Source organism: Esox lucius, chromosome 15, assembly GCF_011004845.1.
Source record: "Esox lucius isolate fEsoLuc1 chromosome 15, fEsoLuc1.pri, whole genome shotgun sequence".
Lineage (NCBI taxonomy): Eukaryota > Metazoa > Chordata > Actinopteri > Esociformes > Esocidae > Esox > Esox lucius.
Window position 1 is genome coordinate 14,449,289 of NC_047583.1, and position 23,308 is coordinate 14,472,596.

The following is a 23,308-nucleotide window of genomic DNA, read 5'->3' on the forward strand; positions in this document are numbered from 1 at the left end:
CTGGCGGCGTGGGGACTGTCCCAGCTAAAATGAGGGGATTCCTTTGATCATGGTATCCTATCGTGACTGTGACGGTACCACAATTCATCACATCCCTTCAAACCCGTCCGCAGCTCAAACGTTCCCCTCACAGCACGTTACAGCTCACGGCGTGGAGCGGCCTTAGTCAACAGCACTGAACTACAGGTCTCAGCCCGAAGCATGGAGACTGACCCGCCTACGGTACGCACAGGGGAGAACGGAGCGCCGTGTCCCCCCGGAGATCACACCTTGTACACACATACCGTGGGACCACTGCTGCCCTTTGAAACATGCTGACACCTCATATTAAGAGCACCTTGGGGGGTGATGTGCCGTCTTTACGGATGCCTGTCCGTCCCCTGGCCTGTTGGGGGGGGGGGGGGGGGGGGGTGGGGGGAGTCAGACCACAGCCACCGTGTCAACATGGGGTCAAGCGGAGCTCAAAGGGTTGGGGGGTGGGGTGGTTTAGGGGGGTGCGGCACAGCAGAGAGCAGGTAGGTAGCTACGGCAACGACCTTCTTCTGGGTTAAAAATACCCGCAGTCAGTGTGAAGGGCCAACGCTGCACCTGACATTCAGCGCAGTTTACATGGAGATCCATAAAGGCAGCCCGGCTATAAAAAGACAGGCAGCTTCTAAAAGGGTGAGAGCAGATGCTGGGCACCTTGCTCCCTGTGTGTGGGAGGACTCTGACACGGGTTTACAGGACCCAAAATAGACCATTTGACATATGGCTCTCTGATTGTTTGAATACGGAATCTTCTGGACATTTGCCACCCGGCACAAATCCTCCCTTTGATACCCCCGGCCCAAACCTACTTATCAACTTTCACCCTGCTCAAATCAGGTCATTCACTCCGCGGCCAAGAGGCAACTTCCATTGGCTTGAACAATGAGCAAACGTTGAACATCATCCACGGCAACATCAGCAGAGGAGAAATACTACAGTGAAACAGAGGAGTGGCGCGTCCGTCGCCAGGACACGCACTCAAACACACATGGCTGGGGGAGACTGGTGGATGACAGACAGACAGCATTGTGAAGCAGAGGATGAACCAGGTTTAACATGGCTGCCCTTATCACAGCTCTCATTATTGCTGAGTTACTACAGAATAAGACTGACTATCTGCCTAAGCTAGTTTGGTTAAACATGTCATGTGACCAGTTTGTCTTCTTCCTGTCTGAGACAGATCCACATCACAAGGCTCATTGCTCTGAAGAGGTATATTCAAGGACATTTAGATCAATCGAGCTCACATTTAACAAACAGTTTTTGTTCTTTCTTTTCTTTTTTTCCCCAAGGAGAACATGGCCGTTGAGTTCACCAGAATACACACAGTCTTTCATTATTAATAAATATATACAACTGTCTAACAAGTCAGTCATTGCCTAGTGGTTGACATCTGTGGTCATCAAAACACATATGGACACCTCAGTTGTAGGTTTTCACTAGAAATAAAACCATGTTAATTAAGAGGCTGCAGTTATTCCCTCTGAAGATATGGAGAGACGGGGATCCTTCATATACAGAATGACCACAGACCAGAAATAAAACAAAATTATTACTGTACATAGTATTTCTTATATATTTTAAATTAATCTGCATAATTTTATATTTATACTTATAACCAAGTTTTGCATTTGTTCTTTATTTTGTTCTTTTTTTTTTTTAAATGTCTGGGATCCGAGGAGGCGGAGAGCGACAGAGGTCAGTGTGTCTCCCGTTCCAGTCAGCAGTGTCCGTCTCCTGTCCTGAGTCCTGTCCATGTCCCTCTGGCTGCAGCACCCTGTCCCCATCTGCCCCTCCATCAGACCTTTGCCTCCAGCATCTCCAGGAAGAGTTTGTGCATGGGGACCTTGCCCTGCACCTTGATGCTGTAGAAGTGCTGCACGGCCTTGGTTGCGGTCTGACGGAGCAGGGGCAGGGTCATCAGCAGTTTGCCTGCCCGCCGTGGGTCCTCCTGGTGCTGGCTGCTCTCGTAGTCCTGCAGGGCCTCGTGGAGCGCGTCCTGGAGCTTCTGCACGGCCTCCACGTCCTCTATATGCATGGAGTCTGGACAGGAGAGGAGGGGAGAGGTTCGGTGAAATGAGACGCTTTGACATGGGTTCATATCTTCAGAGATGCAGCAATGACACAAACCAGTACCTGATTAAAACCATCTGGAAAGACATTTGGAATATGGCGCCTTGAAAGTGATTATGTTACAGCGTGGTTGTATATCTGTAAGGACACGCAACCAAATGCCACGCCTGAGGCGGGACTTGAATCCATCTCTACCAGAATACCCAGAACTGTCAATCAAGTCAAGTTGAGCTGTCTCGGCGCAGCCAGCCGGACTACGGTCTAGGAGACCACTCTCTCTAAAACAGTACATTAAGGGTTATTTATACCATGACTTACCAAGATATTTCAGTAGAAATAAAATGTATTTTGCTACTCCACCATGAAAACAAACTGAATAAAAACAACACGTACCGCATCAATCTGTAACGATTATATTTGTCAGGGAAATAATACCAAACATTCTATGTTGGAGGAGAAATCTCTTCTCTGAAAGGGTACAGACCCTTCTGAAGCTTCACTTTTTTTAATATTCTGAAAGGTTTTCAGTTGCAGCTATCACCATGTTACTACAGCAGTATCATGTCTGAAAAGGGTTTAAATGAAATAGTTCTATAAATAGTGACTCATCCACCCTTTGCAGAACAAAGTGCATATTTCCAAAGCCATGAGAACTGAAAGAGGCTAGTGAATACAGAGGGAATTTGCAACAGAAGGCAGTTATCTAATTATTTATTTTTTTGGAAAGTAAAACCGGCTGGGTGGAGGCTGATCTGTCGCTCAGTTCAGTTGGCTACGGGACGTTATCAGCGGAATTCATTCTGAGACAAGACAAACAATACAACGCAAAGAAAAACACAAAGCTTAATGTCTTCTTTTTTTTTGCCCGGTGCCCTGGGTTTGATTTTCATATGGCCTTTGACCAATGAGACTGAAAATCAATGTAATCCTGCAGATTCCTGGAGCACACAATGGAATGAATAGCAGCCAATCCCCAGTGAATGAATACACATTAAACACCTCACTGTTCCAAAGGACAGCTCCGGCATACATTGTTTTCTTATAAACGCTCCATCTGGGAATTGAATGACGTAAACTCACTTCAATGAAGAAAGAATAATTCCTTCACACTTCCATTCATTTTCTCCCTCTTCTCTGACAAAAACATGCAAAGCAAATAACGAGTGGAATAAAAGTAAATACTAATGTACATTTGATTCAGTTGTGTATCACAGTGACTGAAGCCCATCTCCTCTCTGACCTGCTTTCTGTTTTATAGGGCTGTCTATCTCTCTCTCTCTCTCTCACTCTGTCTATCTCTCTCTCTGTCTCTCCCTCTCTCACTCTGTCTATCTGTCTATGTCTCTCTCTCTCTGTCTCTCCCTCTCTCACTCTGTCTATCTCTCTCTCTCCCTGTCTCTCCCTCTCTCACTCTGTTATTCTCTCTCACTCTTGAAGCAGTACTGCATTGTTCAAATCTCTTACTGTATATGTAGATTTTTAGAACACTCACATTAGTTTTCTCTCTTCCCAATCTCTTGTTCTGCCTTACTGTCTCTATCTTCCTCATCTTCTCTATCTTTCTCTCTCTCTCTCTCTCTCTCTCAGGGACAGACTAGGGTCGTGGTTCTCTCACTGGTTAACCAGTGTCTGGCACTCGTGAGACGGCATGTCATTGGTTGCCTGACTCGTCTCACCTTGGCGATGCATATTTCACCACACGGGACAATAAAAGGCAAAACAGATTTCAGACTTCGTCCCAAATTCATTGACTGGAACAACTGTATTCCCAAGACCTTGAGACATTTCTCACTCTGACGCTTTCCAACCCACAGCGGTAAAATGAAGTAGGTCGTTTTGGAAAGTGAATGGGGGTGGGTGGAGGTATGAGCAGATGAGCAGAATAGAAAGAACAAAAGGGAAATTCAACAGGAACTCGGAAGGCTGACTGACTACTGTATTGCCTGTTTGCTACAGACAGAATCAACCAATGAAAAACATGATATTAGGAAATGCCTGACAAAGTATTAGCAATTAAATGCATTATTATCACTGTGATAAATGATTGCACTAATGCACATATCAGAGACATCAGTATGTGTGTGTGTGTGTTTCAGAACATGTGTGATATTTTAGCCATTAAACTCTACTGATCCGCAGAATGAGTGAGCACAGGGTACAAGGGTATCCGGGTGAAGTACAGGTATGAGGAATTAAAGAGACAATAAAAGATAGCAGTAATCAGAGAGATAGAGTGAGAAAGCGTAAAAGAGAAAGCAAGGGAGAGAAAGAAAAAGAGAGAAAATCTGAGATGAAAATAGAGCGGGGGCGAGAGCATGTAGGATTCGTGAAGGGATGGGCTTAAAAAAACAACTTTGAAGAAACAATTTCCTTGCAATCCATCAGAGAGCCCGCGTCGATCCGATTGATAAACTGCTAATTACAAAATCAATCGCTATGAATTTTCACAGCTGTCAGACAGAGGGGTTCCCGGGAGAGTGATCTCACAGAGACCTTGTTCAAACGTTCGGGACTCCCCTCCACCAGCAGGCCTCCCTCCATCACCACCCCAACACCAGGCCTCTCTCCTTCACCCGACCCCCCCAGCACCAGCACCCCCCACCCCCCGCCGCTACAAAGCTCTGTTGTCTGAAAGCAAAGCCCATGATCAGCATTTTCATTTTTCAGCCAGACAAAAAAAGAGAAAGCACGCTCGTGGCCCAGCCAAGCATTGATCAGAGGGGGACAGGCCCTGCCTTCTCAAAAGCAGGCTGTCGATACGACTGCGCCGTCTTCACATTGGAACAAACGAGCCCCATCACTCCCTGATACTCATTCCACTCGACTTAACACATTTTATTGACAGCCCCTGTGCTCCTAATGAAATGCTAAATTTATCTCCCATGGCTGGCGTGCCCTGCAGCTACTGTTCTGGAGATAGAGAGAGGGATGGATGTATGGATGGATGGATGGATGGAGAAATACCACAACATGGAAGGCTTTCAATTACAAGCTCAGTCCTCCCCCACCTCACCCATCTCTCCACTCCATCTCACACATCAAGTTCCTCTGAAACTTTAAACCTTGACAGGACATTTTGTTCATGAGAAAAATATAATAATATCGATTTAACATATTTTAATAATGTTTCCTAACAAATACAAACTATGTTTTTTTTTTGTTTTTTTTTTAATCCAGTATAAAATATGAAGATGTTTTCTGTATTTCTGCAAATACATTTCATTTTCTTTTGCCTGTATATTTAAAAAGAAACACTTAAAGAACACTAAAATATGTTTTATTAGTTGGGAAATTAATATAGTGGTGTTTAAAAAACATAAATATTTTATGTAAACTGTACATTTTGAAATTAAAACATTACCTAGATTTTTTATAATACAAAAAAAAAAGAAAATACTACATTTAGTCTTTAAAAAACTACAAAAAGGTAAAAAGACCAAAAAGTATAATTATTGCATGTGATCTCCCTTTCTACAATTTCAAATGGCAAAAAAAATTAACTGAAAAAACTAAACAAAAATACAATATACCCATAAATAATATACTCTCTTTGGCCTCTGTAAGTTCTAGACAGAGGCAGCGTACGGTGTCCTACCTGAGTTGGCGAGAGCGATGGCCTTGAGGGTGACGAACTCCTCCTTCTCCACCTTGAGTTTCTTGTACTTGCGCACCAGCTGCAGGATTGACACGTAGAGGTCGAGCAGACCGGTGAGCCGCGAGTGTTCCTCGTCCATGATGTAGTCCTCTGCATACACCAGCTCGTCCTCGTAGGGCAATGAGCGGAACACGATGCTCAGGATCAGTATCTCCATCCAGGCACTCTGCAGTAGACTCATCTGGTCACCCAGCGACAGCGTGGAGAAGCCTGGGTAGACGGAACACATGCTAAATATCACGCTGACCTGCAGTGATCTGACACGGTGTGGGTGGGAGTAAGAGAGTTAGTATGTTTTTAGTGTGTTATTAAGATCCCCTTTAGGTGTTGTGTGTGTTTGTGTAAGGGTTGGGGTCCATTTCATAAAAAATCCAGCATATTTAGGAATTATAATTCAAATAAACAATTGAATTCTTTTGACTAGGAAAATGTTAGAAATGGTCTATGTATTAGATTGTAAATAAAATGTACCCAAACACTAGTGTGTGTGTGTGTGTGTGTGTGTGTGCGCATTTCCAGCTCCACCTCTGCCCATGTACAAACTGTGAAAACACCCAAAGGCCCCTTCTTTTTTTTTTTTTGAAAGATCATTTCAACTAAAGTGTGAACTATTAAATAAACCTTAGCCGGATGACAATGTCACACTGATTGTTTAAGGCCACCTTCAGCCACTTTGTTCATGGACACATCTGATCAGTAACCTAAACATGAGTTGCTGGTTCCACCTGGCTGACCACAGCACATGTTAGCAGCAGAGGTGTTGCATTTGAAATGCACTCAGGAAGGTCCTCTGAAACGGGTGTCACAGTACTCCGCTGGGCTTTACAGTAAGTGAAGACAGCAAATCGGTGCAGAGGTCTGGGAGACACAAAGCCGGCTGGTCAGCCCTTGTTTCCTGCCCCCCCCCACTGTCGCTGTGAGGGGATTAGGGAGGAGACAGATCTTCATTGGACGAGCCCAGGACGTGTCAACCAGCGTGCACGCCGGTGATGAAAACAAACACATGTAACACACACGTGCGTTCTCGTAAAAGTATGCACTCGCATACACCCGCGCACGCACGCATACACTCACACGCGCTCGGCGGGTCACGTGGTACAACCTTGCCCTAAAGGCCCGCTTAAATCCTGTCACCATTTCTGACAAGAGCAGCTGGATGAGCTGAAATTGGCTTGGTCATATAAAACCAGTGTCACTGGCCCGTCGAAGACACAGCCTGCTCCTGCTCCCTCTACATACGGCCTGAATGGAAAACCAAAAAAAACATCCACATAGATCCCCTGAAGATGAGCTGAAAGAATTCAGACAAATGAAAAGAGGGAAAGGGGAACAGGGTAGAAGAGAGGAACAGATAGCCATCTCATCCATTTTCCCCTCGCTACCGTTCAGCTGTCAATAACCCCCCCCCCCCCCCCCCCCCCACCAACACCCGTCCCAGCCCAGCATGCCCATCGGCTGCCCGTTCTCACAGCATATTAGCCCTCTCACAGAGTGGCCTGATTAAAATTAGTGCTTTTACAAGTTTGCTGTTGCAATGCTATCTGCTCCCAGGTGATTAAGAGGCAATAGATTACAGTATTGACCAGGGAGCTCACCACACCTCCACATGATGTTTTCTCTTAAATATAAATTATCTCATTGAGGCAGTCACAGGCTGATGTTTATCGCCCCAGCCCTGACACTGTGGTGGGTAGGCACACACACACACACACACACACGAGTGCCTGCTTGCACTCGCACCACGCACGCATGTACACACACCGGGTGAGAGAGGGGGAGAAGTGGGAGAGAGGGAGGGAAAGAGACGGGGAGCGAGAAGGGAGTAGCTGGGAGTTCAATTTGCCTTATCATAGTGATGAGCACAGGAGGGAAGAGCTGGAGGATACATTCATTAACAGATTGCGATCGGAATGTGAGGGCCTCCACAATGTGAAGGGGAATCAATAATCAGTAGAATGGAGGGTCTGATCACACAGAGACAGGCCCAGGGCAGACCACCATGGACGGACTCTGGCTACCAGCACAATACAGACACTTACCAAAATTGCTAACTGCACCGACTCATTCAGTTTTAGAAGGACGCCATATGTCCCTCAGTGCAGGCCCCTGGGCAGCTACACCTCCAAATAGATTTAAAATCCTTTTGTTGTGAAATTTCCCTGTCGGCGCTTGGAGAAAAAAAAAAAAAAAAAAAAAAACACCTTGCCATTAGTGAGACAGAATCCGGACTCACCGTGAGGAAACTGTCATGCTGGTGTAGACAAGGTGCAGACTGATTGCTGTGTTATGTTGGCATTGCAATCACAGCCTGGGCTTTTAATGCCAGGGAGCAACAAACCAGAACAAACACCTTGCCCTCAATGTGACAGCGCATAGCAAGCATTTGTTCTAGATTTGTATGAGAGAATGCAGATTCCTCAGTTACACCCCGAAAACCTCTTAGCAACAGGCGCACATTGAACACAACAGCCTGCAATTACGTTTGACGCTAAAAGTCCTTGAATTTAATCCAGTGTTGTTAGATGGAGAGGTAGTGTTTTCCTCTGCTCCGTCTCTCTCTCTTCGGGGCCTAAATTATGGCTCCAAATGGGATCTCGTGTCGTTGCCTCGCCGTTTTCCACTCAATTTAATCGAGTAATGAAGTGACTTCCCGACTCGGCGGGTCACGCGGCGCTCTGGCCGCGGCGCTCCGAAGGCGGCCCGGTTAAGTGCCGGTGGAGAGGGTGATTTCCCTCTAATGAAATATCAATATTTACATCTTCATTTCCACACCGCTGCCTGGGTGGGGTTTGACCAAACACGACACAATATTGACCAGATCGGAGAGACCCGAGACACCTGTCTGTGGTTCAAGACCGTTCTCCGGGTCTGTTGATGAGGGCTCAGTGGACTGGCAGACGGCAGTAAAATCCCTCATGAGATCTTCGCTGATCACTGTGGAAAAAGTGAGCGTAAATGAAAGAAACGGTTTTTGACGGAGAATCTCGTGTCTCAAAGGCACCTGTTTCACAGTCACATTACAGTATTGTTTTTTTCATCCGGCAAACACGAGGTAATTTAAATCATCTGTAATGAATCACAACAGCCAGACAGGCGGATGTAGAGACTGAGGGCAGAGAATGTGCCATCTTCATACCTCTAGACCAGGCAGAATAGATCATCCACGACTGATTTCAACCGTAGACTAATTCACCTAAGCTGCGGGTCTCACAACAAGCCCTGTCCTTGTTTTGGCACAGTATAAAATCAAACCAGTTTGTTTGCTTGTGTTTATGGAGCTCAATAAACCAGGCCACTTGAAACGGCATTGACAACACTGACTAGCTTGGCTGTCCACTGGTCTCTCCTAGCTAATAAAGCCAATCTGGAATAGCTGACATCATTTGTCTAAATAAAACATGTTATATAAATAAATACTGTATGTGTTTTTTCTTCTGATTTCCCTCTTCATCCTCTAACAATAACCCTGTTAAAAAAGGGCCATGGTTTCTTAGTCTTTTAACTAAGTTCTCAATTGAAATAACTGTACAGACCGGCACGTGTGGAAATACATTTCTCTTCATTTAATGATTCCTAGATTGATATTGGGGAATGAACTGTAAAAAGCCCATTGGGGGAGCCAATCCTCCTTATTTTACAAACCCTTTCACCAAGGGAGGGGCTAAGAGGGGGGCCAGACTAGGTAGGCCGCACCCATTTCCGGCTGGCTCTGGGTCCACCCTGCGTCAGATTAATCAGCTTGCCATTTCATCTGCCATCTGAGCAGAGGACGGCCCAAAATGAAATGCTTGAGATTTGTGTTGAGCAGGAGTTCATATTATATTCATGTATTATTGTTTCCTCTCCCCCAGGGCCATTAGCACAGGTAATAAAAAGAGATGTAATTACAAGACACGGTGGCCTCATCCAGCTGCAGCCCTCATATCTCACCCTCAATCAGACTACTGAACACACAGACACAGGAAGTGAGAGAGACAGAGAGAGGGGGAGAGGGGGAGAGACCTGGGAGGGAGGATGAAAGGGGGGAGAGACAGGAGGAGAGAGCAAGAGAGCTAGAGAGAGAAAGATGGATGGAAAGCAGGAGAGAAATAAGGGAAAGAGATACCGAGAGCTACAGGGAGAGGAGAGATAGAGAACAAAGAAGATAGACAGTGAGGGAGAGTGGAAGAGAGAGAGAGCTGGACAGAGGCTGATCTATCATGGCTAACTATCAGAAGGACAAGCGAGCCCTAAAGACTTTTGCCCAACAGCAATCTCACCTCAGCCAAGTCAAGTGCTCTCCAGGCTCCAGTTAAAGCAATACTGCCCCTAAAAGAAACCCCAGAGGTCCAACTCATCTTATTCAGCTCTGTACTCAACTGGCTAATGTACCTATAATCAAAGCTTTTATTTCAGAAAAACTTAAATCTACCCAAAACTGTTTTTGTTTCAAAGACAAGTCATATTTTTATAAAAAAAATAAAGCACATTGTTAAGTGCTTCTGATCAGTACATCTACATTTGTTTGGTGGAGAAAAATGCAAGGCTGTGTGGGGTCATCTAGGTTTTCATGGATATGTGAATTCCAGTGGTTATTTGTGTGTGTGTGTGTGTGTGTGTGACAATGAGTGGTTGTGGACCGGTGTGAATATGTGTATGTGTATGTGTGTGTGTGTGTGTAAGCAGCAGCTGCAGGGCATGAGTCTTCCTGAATTTACATGACAGCGTCAGGAAGACCCAATCAATATTTGCTTGGTAATAAATTGCTGTGCTTGACATGAATAATGTGACCTGCACCACGGCCATACGTACAGCACAAGGCTCAAGATAGCCCACTGCAAGCCCACATGGAAACAGCATTAAAGCCCATACTCGGCAAACTACTCTGTCATTGATGGTTTTACAAACACATTTCAGCACAGCTTGAATATCAGATGCATTAACATCCCAGTACATTTTGTATATCACAACGGACATAGGTATTATTGGTCACATATAGCTGGTAGATAGATAATGATTTAACCCTCTTTAGCAGGCTAAAAGCGTGACTAAATGGTTCAGCTCCCCACTTTTAGGAGCACTAGCTATCTCTACTTCCAACATGATAACCAGGCCATTATCCCATTGTAAGTAGCGGGGAATGGGTGATTTGACCAGCAGCCTGTGAACGTTATTAGGTTTTATAACGTTAAATACAGTAATCCCCTTGTCTTAATCTGAACCCCCTGACCCTGTGACCCCGGCTCAGGAGTATTTAGCCATCCCTAGGGTCACACAGCCGTTTGGCGGCACAGTATATATATCTGCTTTGTCCAAAGACCAGGGAGAAACATAATTACACATAATTTATGTCTGCTGCCGACCAGGAAAAGGCTTAATGACGGATGGACAGCTAGCGCCTAGCTGACAGTGTCTCAAAGGCACATAATCAGCAATCTGAAGGGTTAGCTCACCACGAATTCCTTACACTTTTTACTTCATGCTTTACTTTCAAATGTAAAATGCATTCACAGTTTGTAGCATGGTAACGAAACAAACCCCTTCCTTGTTCAGATGTCCCTTTCCTTACCCTGCCTACTCCCCCATGAATCCCTCTCTCACCCAGGACTCCGCCCCACCCCCCCGTGCCTCCCACCCCCACCCCATGAACGACCTCTCCCCTTGCCTCCCTCTCTCACCCCATGCATGCTTCCTCCCCATGACTCCCTTCCTCGCCCAGGACTCCCTCTCTCTCTCCCCCATGCCTCCCTCTCTCACCCATGTTTGCCCCTCCCCCATTCCTGCCTCTCCTCCCACACCTACCTCCCGGTTTCTCCCTGTTTCCCGACCCTGTCTGTCTTTGATACACTCCCATCTCAATCTCCCACCGCAGTGTGCTCTCTCCCCTGCCTGCCTGACTGCCTGGGTTCAGGCATCAGCATCTACCTGATTGCTCAATCTATCTTTATCTGGTGTGTCGAGGCCTACGTCAGAGGGTAAATTGAATATACTAAGAGCTGTCTGTTGGTGTCTATATTTAATAAAGTGCGCTGATGAGGTGCTGATTTATTGCCCGGCAGTATTCACACTCTATTACAAGGAGATTACGCAGCTTGAGTGGGATCAGCCTGGCAACACAGTAAGTAGATTTCACAATTTAATGGCAAAGAGAAAACAGGAACCCCGTAGGGGGGGCTGCGGGGCGGAGAGGGCGGGGGAACTGACACAGACACCATAACATAGAAGATAAACATCACTGCCTTGTTCCCCGTTAACAACTAAACATGAGCCACAAGACCAATGGAGTTGCAAAACTGAGCTGGGAAAGATTCTAGTAGATTTGACTGATAACCCCTAAAGAACACTACTAAATAACAACGAGGGTCAATACAAGCCTGGCCAATTCATTAGGTTGTTAAGGGCGTAACTGCAATGGCACTTGCTATTTCCATAACAAAATCAGGGTTGTTCCAATTTGGAAAAATTATTATACCATGAAATGTCTGAATCACCTTCTGCAGGCTGGACAACAAGCGGATGGACTGGTTTTCAGGGGGAATTGATCTACTGCTAACAACGGCGACATTACGATATACTCAAACCACTGGCTCACACTGGCAATATTACATCTTTTAAAAACGGTCCTACATGAATGCTGGTCACTGTTTTCAGAGCATGAAGGACAGCTTTTGCATAGTTCCGTAAGTTACTTTGTAACATTTCATACAATGAAAGGAAACATGGAACAACATTTGAATTTTGGTTCCAAAGTGTGCTCTATATGAAAACATTTCAAACTGTATACCGACATGTTTTTGGGACAACGTTTAAATCCAAAATGTCCTGGCCATCCACATGCACTACTGAACCATTACAATTCTAGTGAAAATTATTACCAAAGATCTGCCCAGGAAAGGTCTTTCCTTGATTTAAAAATGTGCAAGGCTTTACTGATTCATACCACTCTCGACAAATATTTCTAACAAAGGCATCTCCAGAAGTGTTTAGGGACGCCTGATTTCAACCGCTATTGAAATGTGCATTCAAGCAGAGCAGAGCACGTCTGTGAACAACACACAAACAGGTGGAACGGCCAGCCCATAGCGAACACCAGAGTCACGCCACAGGACTCACCAACCCCTAAAAGAGGAACGAGAGGTCTGGCAGCAGGTGACCAAAGACTGCCTCCACCAACAATGGGACCCTGTTGCACAAAAGTCATGCATGGCAGATTCCACGTGGGGGCACGTACATTCACAACGCATGCACAGTGAGCCTGGGTTAGGGGCTGAGGGCTGGGGTCAGTGGTGCCCCCCTTGAACCATCACCACTATAAAGAAGAGAAACACCCTGATGAAGGACCATAGCCATGTGGAGACTGTCAGCGGACTAGTTCCACCGAAAACCAATTGGACACAGTGAAATGCGGGAGGCCTGGGGGCGGCGGACGGCTATTTGTGTCAAAGGTTGTTAGCACCTTATGAGCAACACACCATCTGCCATAGCCCCCTTAACACTGACCCTAATGACCTTACCCCAGCCCAAGTCAATCCACAACCTCCCGCCTTCCTCCAGCGCTGCTGCCCAGCTCTTTCTGGAGGAGAGATATGTCACACTGTCTACTGTCTAATGTAGCCAACTAACAACAAACTGTCTACTGTCTAATGTAGCCTACTAACAACAAACTGTCTACTGTCTAATGTAGCCTACTAACAACAAACTGTCTACTGTCTAATGTAGCCTACTAACAACAAACTGTCTACTGTCTAATGTAGCCAACTAACAACAAACTGTCTACTGTTTAATGTAGCCAACTAACAACAAACTGTCTACTGTAGCCAACTAACAACAAACTGTCTACTGTCCAATGTAGCCTACTAACAACAAACTGTCTACTGTAGCCTACTAACAACAAACTGTTTACCATCTACTCTCTAATGTAGCCTACTAACAACAAACTGTTTACTGTCTAATGTAGCCAACTAAAATCAACCTGTCTACTGTCTAATGTAGGCTACTAACAAACTGTGTACTGTCTAATTTAGCCTACTAACAACAAACATTATACTGTCTAATGTAGCCAACTAACAACAAACTGTCTGTCTAATTTAGCATACTAACTGTAAACTCTCTAAATGTGTATATATATATATATAGACAGTATACACAAATGTACGTATAAATATATAGACAATAGAGTGTACATGTATGTGTCGACCATCAATCAGATGAGATAACAAACCAAATTGATATGGGATCTAAGAATGATACTGTGTCCTGCAGCAAATCATACTGCTTTGCCGTTCCTCATCACTCTCAAATCAGACTTGGTCAAATCTACTCCAAAGCAAATTACAGCACTTTTAAAACACTTTTTCAACGTTAGATGAGAAACGGGGCAATGAAAAATCAATTGGGAGAACTTAAGTGCCAATTGTCTTGACATATAAATTGTTACCTTTGGACTTTGGTCACTGCCCATCTGTCAATGTCCTAATCAATGTGGCCCACTTCATAATGAACTGTTAATCTTTTTAATTCCATTGCCAAAGGCCAAAAAATCTATCAGAATGTAATCAGCAGTATTCTCCCTCGTTCTTTCCTCCCGTAGAGAGTGGACGGGGGGGGGGGGGGGGATATGTGTCTCTGCGCTTTCCGACTGCCCTGGGGTGCCATTGGTGCAAGCACTGTTAGTGCACAGAGTCTCAGTCAGCCAGTGAACCATCTCTGATCAGGTTCAGCCATGTACAACTCAATTATGCAGCCATTTCATGGAATGTCCCAATACAGAGCTCAGCACAGGAATACTAGGGGACCTCTGGACTTACATTTCCATTCTCCTTTCTTGTTTTAACTCGACAATATTATCTGCACTTCGGAGGTATTCAAACCAACGCAAAGATTTGTAATTACCTTTTAGTACTGACACTGTTCTCCTCATTAAAATGGAATTTAGTTATTTAAATATGTAACCCAGGAATACAGCATATATTTAGTTATATGATTAGTAAGGTAAATATAAATGAGTAAACTAAATAAATGTGTGTTTGTGCCTTTTGTTGTTGTGTGTTTGTAAAGGAGGTGGACATATATATAGAAACACCAAACCGTACATTAATATGATGGACCTAATAAGTAGTTGGACCATCTTTTGACTTCAGAACAGTGCCAATCCTTCTTGGAATGCTGTCATACAAGTCCTGAAATGTGTTTAGTGGGATATTGAACCATTCTTCAAGAGGAAAAGCCTCCAGTTCTTTGACGGATGAAGGAGGTGGAAATCTACTTTGCCCTCTGCGCTCCAGCACTTCCCATAAAGGTTCAATGATGTTCACATCTGGTGATTGGAGAGACCATGGGAGGTGTTCATAAAACCACTCTTTGTGTTCATAAAACCATTCAAAATTTAGTTTATCAGTGTCTATGTGGGCGTTATCATCCTGGAATATTAGAACATCATGAGGGAACAGTGTTTGCACCTCAGGGTGAACCTGGTCCAGTAAAATGGCCTCATATTCCTTGCCCGTTACACAACTATGCAGAGTTATCATCAGACCCAATGACTCCTACAAGATGGCTGCCCATACCGTTATGGATCAGTTGCCAGCAGACATAGTGGACTGAAGGCGACCTTTGGCTTTCTCCAAACTAAACCTCGACCGGATGTAGGAAATAGGGTGGGAGATGACTCATCAGACCATATTACTTTTTTCCATTGCTCAGGGGTCCAGGGTTTGCACTCCTTCACTGAATAATTTAACTGTTTTTGTGACCAATGCAACTGCAATTTGGGCACTGACTATTTGGTGTCTTTGGATTCCTGTTAGATGCCCCATGTTGCTTAATTTGACACACATGTACTGCTAACTGGCAATCGACATAATGTGACCTCTGCAGCTGTGTTTGTAACTTAACAAAATAACAGTCCTTTTACATGTAGTGTTTCCATTATTTTGTCCACCCCCTGTATGTCTGTGTATATACAGGCAGATGAGAATAATGGACTTCATTTATGTAACCCTTCAGCAGATTGTACAGGTCTCCAGTAGAACTACGCAAAACCAAGCACTTGCACACATTCAGAAATGCCGGCGTGGCCTGGGTTGTGTTTCGGGTTAAACGATCATTACGAAGTAAGTAATTCAGAATGACGAGCATTGTGTTAAGCCTGGCATGGCAAAGCCAATAAAGATTACTGAAATATCCACTGTACAATGCAGTTTATGATAATCAAAGTAATGCAGTACTTAAAAGCTTTGATGTGACTAGTCAGGTAAATATAAACAATAGGTATGGTGTAAATGTGTGTGTGTGTCAACTGTATGTGTACTCTATGTATTTGTCTGTTTGGGTCTGCTTGTGTGTGTGTGTGTGTGTGTGTGTATGTGCCAATGTGTTTGTGCATGAGTTTGTGTATGTGTGCGTATACAGGCAGATGAGAATAATCTACATAGATGTAGTCATCTTTCTGCAGATTGTACAGGTTTCATGTAGAACTATGAAAAGCCAAAGCACTTGCACACTTATAGAAATGCCAGAGTGGCTTCTGTTGGGTTTTGGGTTAAACGATCATTAGGAAGTAAGTCATTCAGAATGACAAGCATTGTGTCAAGCCTGGCACGGCAAAGCCAATAAAGATTACTGAAGTATCCACGGCAGGTTATGCAGGTTATGATAATCATATTAACACAGCACTTAAAAGCTTAGGCAAACAGAGCAGTCTAGTTAGCTAAGCATACTGACAGTACTAATTGTGAACAGTGCCTACAGAGGCCCAAGGAGCATCACACACAGTTGACAATACAGTACAACAGTGTCCGGGCACTGTAATATATTTTAAATGATGTAGGGACAGTGTCCTTCTGCAGTGACTTCATCAAGTTGCCAGCGGTGAAACGTACTGCATATTCTAACCAGCAGTGGTGTAGCGTTCCTGGCTGGTCGTTTGGGCCAGACAGAGGGGATGGGACAGTGCTATTGGGTCAGTGTGATCCAGTCCTGGGTAAGCTCCTTGGTTAAACTCTTGCCCTGCTGACAATGCACTGCTCACAGTGGGCTGTCCGGAACACTTTGGATGGGAACGAGATAATCTGCTTAATAGATCTCTGCCTGATTAATGCAGCTCTCCTTGACTGAGAAATACTGGAGCAGGTCTGCCCAGCTACAGCTCTCGCACTGCAAAAAGTCTATGTTTGCATGCATGTATGTATGCATGTCTAAATATCTTGCCTCAGCACCAAATACATATTGGACCAAATAATACTAAAATCCATCATCACTGTCAGATCATGTTGCTTATTTCATCCTGATAAGATAGGCTTAACCTTTATGCATGTGGGGTGAGATAATTGTTGGTATCCTGTGCTCTAGATATCTGTATGATCATGGCTGGATGTTTTGTTAAAGCACTTTGTGACAACTGCTGATGTAAAAATAGCTTTATAATTTTTTTTTATTGATTGATTTATTGATTATGGCATTTGTCACCAGGGTAAAATATGGATTTTAGTTGTACGCCAAAGATTTGATTCCTTGAAAGTTGTTTCCATTTGTGCCCCTAGATCCAAGTGGTCAGCCGATGTTAATTATCTGTTTGTGTATGTGTGTCTGAATGCGTGTCAGAATGTGTGTGTGACCATTGGGAACAGAGACAGGCAACGGGATGATGCAGAACATGGGATTCATTAAGTTGACTAGTAAGAACTAATCAGACTGTAATGGTCCTGTATCCAACACTACACAGAATCATATAGTCCATCATGACTGAAGGATGTAACATATGTGTTTGTGGTGTCTGTCCAGATGGTGCAGAGGGCTGGAGATAGTTGGGCGTACCTGGGATATGCTTGGCCCAACCAATGATGACCACCAGCTCACGGTCAGCCAGGTCACACAGCGTGGTCAGGGCTTTGATGTCACTCTCGGGCATGGTGGGGTCGGGCATGGCGTAGATCTTCTCCGGTTCAGCCACTAGCAGGTGGGACACTATCTTTGTGACTGAGGAGAAATCGGAGTCGGTCAATGCAACGAAGGTCAATTAAATAACACGCAAAACAGGTTCTCTCCGAAAAGTAAAACTGGGATATATCAGCATGATGTGTTTTCATTTGTCTTCCTCCAAAACGTAAACACATGAATATGGTTGGCAGGGAAAATGAATTATCTTCAAATGCCGCAACATTATGGGATAGGGAGTTACTGGGACTGCTATCCCTGAGAACCTAGTTACAGTTTAATGTGGCTTTAGTGCTTTAAGTCTATTACTGTGAACTGTGCAGAACAATGCTTTTTTTGTCTGTATTCTCTAATACATCTGAACCATGGAAATACACCTATTTCAGACAACAAGGAAGCATGAATAACCTTCTGTTTGCTTTACCTGAGGTGTGGGTGGAGGGGGTGGGGGTGGGGGGGTGCAATACTCACGGGGCTTTTTGGCAGGAGGGGGGAGAGTGAGGCCGAGGTACGCTGTGTTCTCCGCATCCATCCTCCTCTTGTACTTCTGTCTACCCCCGCGTACGCGGTCCAGACGCACACCTGACACATGACAAGAACCAGGAAGACCTCTGAATAGGACCATTCTTCAACACAGAATGTTCATAATTAAAATACAACCATTACCAAACCATGTTACCGTGTTAAAGAAGTAGTTCACAACTTTATAACTTCATGTTAGATGTTTCCTAACCTTCAGTTATATCTTGGGACCAAAATAAACGTTAATCAGTGGGTAGGTTCTCGTTAGTTTTTTTTCACCCCATATATTTTTCTCCCGGCCCATTTCTGTTACGTCCTGTTCATGATTATGGCCTTGCCTCGTCGCAAAAAGCTTCCATGGTAGATTTAGAAGAGTGGGAGTTCAAGACATGTGGTCCGATGTAGATCTCTCCAAGCCGTTCTGCTTCTTATCATACTGTTCACTCAATAAGGAAATAGTCGCCAATTTGCACCGCCTTCTGTTAAACCCCTGGGGAATGAAGGTATGGCGCGACCAAATTCAAACCTCAGTCCACAATGATACAGCTGTACTGAGAGGCAGTAACTTAGAATACTGGACCACTCAGGGGCTCCAGCATTACATACATCAGTTAACATTAGCCACAGCCAGCTAAAAATAAACAGAAGGGGTGGGTCATGTGACCATGTATGGTTAATGGCCAAATTCCATTTAAAGAAGATCAAAACAACTATGTAGAGGACTTCAGGTGATTTTGATGTTATTACTTCTAAACACATTCGCACGCCTCATTACTTTGACTTACCGGCTTAAGTCAGCAGGGGTTTTTAATGCCCGCTTAAAGAAAACAACAGGCTCCCCTTTCTCAGACTTTGACACGATCAGAATCAAAACTTTCACTCTTGTCACACAAGAAAGCGTTCAAGCAAAAGCCTGAGGAAGCAGAGGTGTGAGGGCTCCGCTGGGCTGACTGTATGGTGAGCGTAATGAGAGTAATGAGAGTGCCAGAGCATCAGTGTCAGGGGTACTGGCGGACGGTGCTACGTTCCCATATGTGGCCCATGCCTGGCCGGTCTACTGTGACACAGCTGAGCCTGGAGGAGCTCTAAACATATGAATATTTAACGCAGGGTCAATGATCTCACAGACTGGCCCTCTAATTATTTAGCTTTTTGGGGCGAGGCGGACGGCATACTAATGAACGACCGGGCAGGTATCTGCGAGCTCAGCTGTCTAGGGGGCTTCTGTACTGAGCCACGTAGCTTTTGTAAGAATACAGTGGGAAGAACAAGTATTTGATACACTGCCGTTTTGCACGCTTTCCCACTTACAAAGCATGTAGAAGTCTGTCATTTTTATCATAGGTACTCTTCAACTATGAGTTATGAAAATCCAGAAAATCACATTGTATGATTTTTAAGTAATTAATTTGCATTTTATTGCATGAAATAAGTATTTGATACATCAGAAAAGCAGAACTTAATATTTGGTACAGAAAACATTGTTTGCATTTACAGAGAGCATATGTTTCCTGTAGTTCTTGACCAGGTTTGCACACACTGCAGCAGGGATTTTGTGCCCCCCTCCATACAGACCATCTCAAGATCCTTCGGGTCTGTCGCTGGGCAATACGGACTTTCAGCTCCCTCCAACGATTTTCTATTGGGTTCAGGTCTGGAGACTGGCTAGGCCACTCCAGGACCTTAAGATGCTTCTTACAGAGCTACTCCTTAGTTGCCCTGGCTGTGTGTTTCGTTTTTAGACCAAAAAGCTTTATTTTTTCCATCATCAGACCACATGACCTTCTCCCATTCCTCCTCTGGATCATCCAGATGGTAATTGGCAAACTTCAGACGGGCCTGGACATGCGCTGACTTGAGCAGGGGGACCTTGCGTGTGCTGCTGGATTTTAATCCATGACGGCGTAGTGTGTTACTAATGGTTTTCTCTTTTGGTCCCAGCTCTCTTCAGGTCATTGACCAGGTCCTGCCGTGTAGTTCTGGGCTGATCCCTCACCTTTCTCATGATCATAGATACCCCACGAGGTGAGATCTTGCATGGAGCTCCAGACCGAGGGAGATTGACTGTCATCTTGAACTTCTTCCATTTTCTAATAACTGCGCCAACAGTTGTTGCCTTCTCACCAAGCTGCTTGCCTATTGTCCTGTAGCCCATCCCAGCCTTGTGCAGGTCTACAACCTTACACAGCTCTCTGGTCTTGGCCATTGTGGAGAGGTTGGAGTCTGTTTGATTGATTGTGTGAGAGCGGGAAAAAAAACGAACAGGTCTGTGAGAGCGGGAATTCTTACTGGCTGGTAGGTGATCAAATACTTATTTCATGCAATAAAATGCAAATTAATTATTCAAAAATCATACAATTACAGACCTCTACATGCTTTGTAAGTAGGAAAACCTGCAAAATCGGCAGTGTATCAAATACTTGTTCTCCCCACTGTAAATAGACGACCCTATCCACACAGCGCCTCCTAGACGTGTGACACGGATAGATACAGGGGAGCATTCCAATAAAACCTCCTCATTTCAGGCCTCTTTGACGGGACAGGCATGCTGTCTTATCATCCTCTGCCACTCATAGAGGACCAGGTCCTGGCACTGATACTGTAAATGTCAGCAACCTCATCATAACATAAGTTATTTATTATCTCATTATTTGATAAGGGTGTTTCCATTTGGATTGTCTTTTTCTATTCTATTATTTTTGGACAGAGTCAAACTATGTGTGATACAGGATGGCGTTTGTTGATTTGATTTAATGGTATGCAAACATGTATGTATATTGGCTCCAACCTTTAAGGGCTGCACGCGGCCACTGTTACGCAAACGGCTGAACGAGCCTGATGGATCGTGACCCTGTGCAGCAAATGTCTATCTGTTTCTTCATTATGTATAACCATGACCCTTTAAATGAATAGATGTTAAACCAGATCGGAGGTATTATTCTGTGTGTATGGTCTAGCTGGTGGAAGAGAAGGAGAAAGTGGGGGAGGGGTTCATTTGTCAGAGCACCAAGTCTCCTCTGCTAAAATCACTCAGAGGAAGAGCACTTGCTTGATGATTTTATCACTTTATAACAGCAGAGATGGTGTCAGAGCCGGGCGTCGCGTGGCCACTGCAAATGAGGCTAATGGAGGATGAGTTTGGACGTCCCATGTATGGTTATTAGAGGTCGAAGAAGGGAATCGACAGTGGGGCTGAATGGGGAGAAGAAAGGAGATGACGTAGCAGGCAAGGAATATAATCATTCCGTAGAAAGGACTGGAAGGATGGATTATGAAAACAGTCATTTTCACCCCTTCCACTGAGAACCCCCATTCTCCCCAAGCTAGGCTGTATGCATGGGTGGCTACAGCAAATTGTATTATCTTGTAGGAATAGAATAAGGAGATTTTATTCTACTTATATAAATTATTTGATTCCCAAGAAACCCAAATCTGATTAGGATTGTCTTTCAATTTCCTGACACTGACAACCCACTAACCTAATTACCCACAATTCCCAGCAGAGACCCATCCTTCCCAGCAAACACTGGGGGGATCATCAGATGGCTGCCACATTTCAGTGAAACTCACTAATTCCTCATTTTGCAATTTACATCCTTCACATGTATCATTGTAAAAATTAACAAGGAATAGTTGACCAGTAAATCTATTCAGGGACGAGGCCTCAAGTATGAACCCATGACAAGCCGGATTCCGATGTCACCAAGTCAGTAATTGCAGGTTTAAGTTCTTGGGAACATTACAATTCAATGGTACTGTAAGAATGGAAAATTCCTATTGATGCAGATTGTGATGTAACCGCATTGTAAGGTTTCTTTGGGCTCTCCTGAGAGCCCCAGATAATATTGTTGATAAGAGAGGTTCCATGAGGCGAGAGGTCTGAATGGCTTGCTCACCTCACATCACCCAGGAGGAACCTGATGTTGACACAATTCTTTTCAAGATCACAGCGTAATGTCACTGCTTTTCAATATCAATTAGCAATGTGCGGAATGTTAGTCACAGATCACAATTGGCCTGTGAGCAAAGCAAAATAATGCACATCAAGCCTGCTGGTTAACCTATGAGTGGACTCTGATGATCACAGCGCCATCTCTCAACCAATGGGCATAAATCTAGGGACAATGCTCTGCCAACTTCCCCTTATCCCTCTCTGGCTTGGTTTCTTACAATTTCTGACCCCCTCCCTCAGAACCTGTTTGAGGCCCATCATTGAACTCAGGTTTCCCAGTTGGGGGTAGGGTCTTAGTGCCAGTTGCCCCCCACAGACCTGGCTACCTGCCATTCCATCATCTGGCTCTTAAGATTGTTCCTCTGAGACCAGGCTATGCCCAAATATTATTGAATACATTTTCATACTGTGCTTTGTCTCTGTTGTTCATCCAGTTAGCCCAACAGTTGAACTGCTTGCACCACGAGCTGTCCCGCAGTATGTGGTGCTTCACAGGGCTTCCCAGGGCTTCGCTGGGCTTCGCAAGGCTTCGCAGGGCTTCGCTGGGCTTCGCAGGGCTTCGCTGGGATTCACAGTGCTTCGCTGGGCTTCGCAGGGCTTCGCTGGGCTTCGCAGGGCTTCACTGGGCTGGGCTGTGCCAGAGTGTCCACGCTGACAAGGAGTCCGAGGTACATGGGTGCCTCTTTTAATTAGAACAGTCCCGGCAATAATTAACAGATGCTGACAGGAATTAAAGCTTGGCGCTAACCTGTCTCATTTGACTGTCAAACAGGGCCATGCAGGGAGTGTGAGAGTTAGGGAGAGTGTCAGAGAGGGAGAGGGAAGTAGAGCAGTCACATGTGTCTATCTCCTCTTGGAAAAAGTCAGTGGCCTGTGTCAAGCCTGCGTGACTTTGGCAGCCATCGACCAAGCTTCGGACTGTTGTTTTTGTGGCTGGTTCATTTCTAACACGTGACTCAGTATACCTGGCTCAAGCATGCCTTTCCGCTTGTCCACATTCTGAACGTGCACACATTTTTAGGCAGGTGCTGATGATTAAGGGACGCGTTGCAATCTGGCCCGTGCTTACATCTAGTATGCTTAACCAGACATTATACGGATGAAGAATGCATGTCAGGCAGGTACAAACAGGGCTTGCATGTCATCGAATTTGAAGGAGGGCT

General features: G+C 44.8%; 1 protein-coding gene across 9 annotated transcripts in view; it reads right to left on the bottom strand.

The window, feature by feature from the left end:
* Positions 1-476: 476 nt before the first annotated feature.
* esrrb (estrogen-related receptor beta) overlaps positions 477-23,308 on the bottom strand; it is a 57,942-nt gene continuing 35,110 nt past the window's right edge. For all 9 annotated transcript variants that reach the window (XM_013137469.4, XM_010879050.5, XM_020053811.3 and 6 more), the window contains 4 exons: positions 18,143-18,253; positions 17,552-17,713; positions 5,699-5,968; positions 477-2,073 (listed from right to left, as the gene is read on the bottom strand). In XM_013137469.4, coding sequence (XP_012992923.1) covers positions 1,829-2,073; positions 5,699-5,968; positions 17,552-17,713; positions 18,143-18,253 — 788 coding nt within the window. In that variant the 3' untranslated portion in view covers positions 477-1,828. The remainder of the gene's footprint in view (positions 2,074-5,698; positions 5,969-17,551; positions 17,714-18,142; positions 18,254-23,308) is intronic.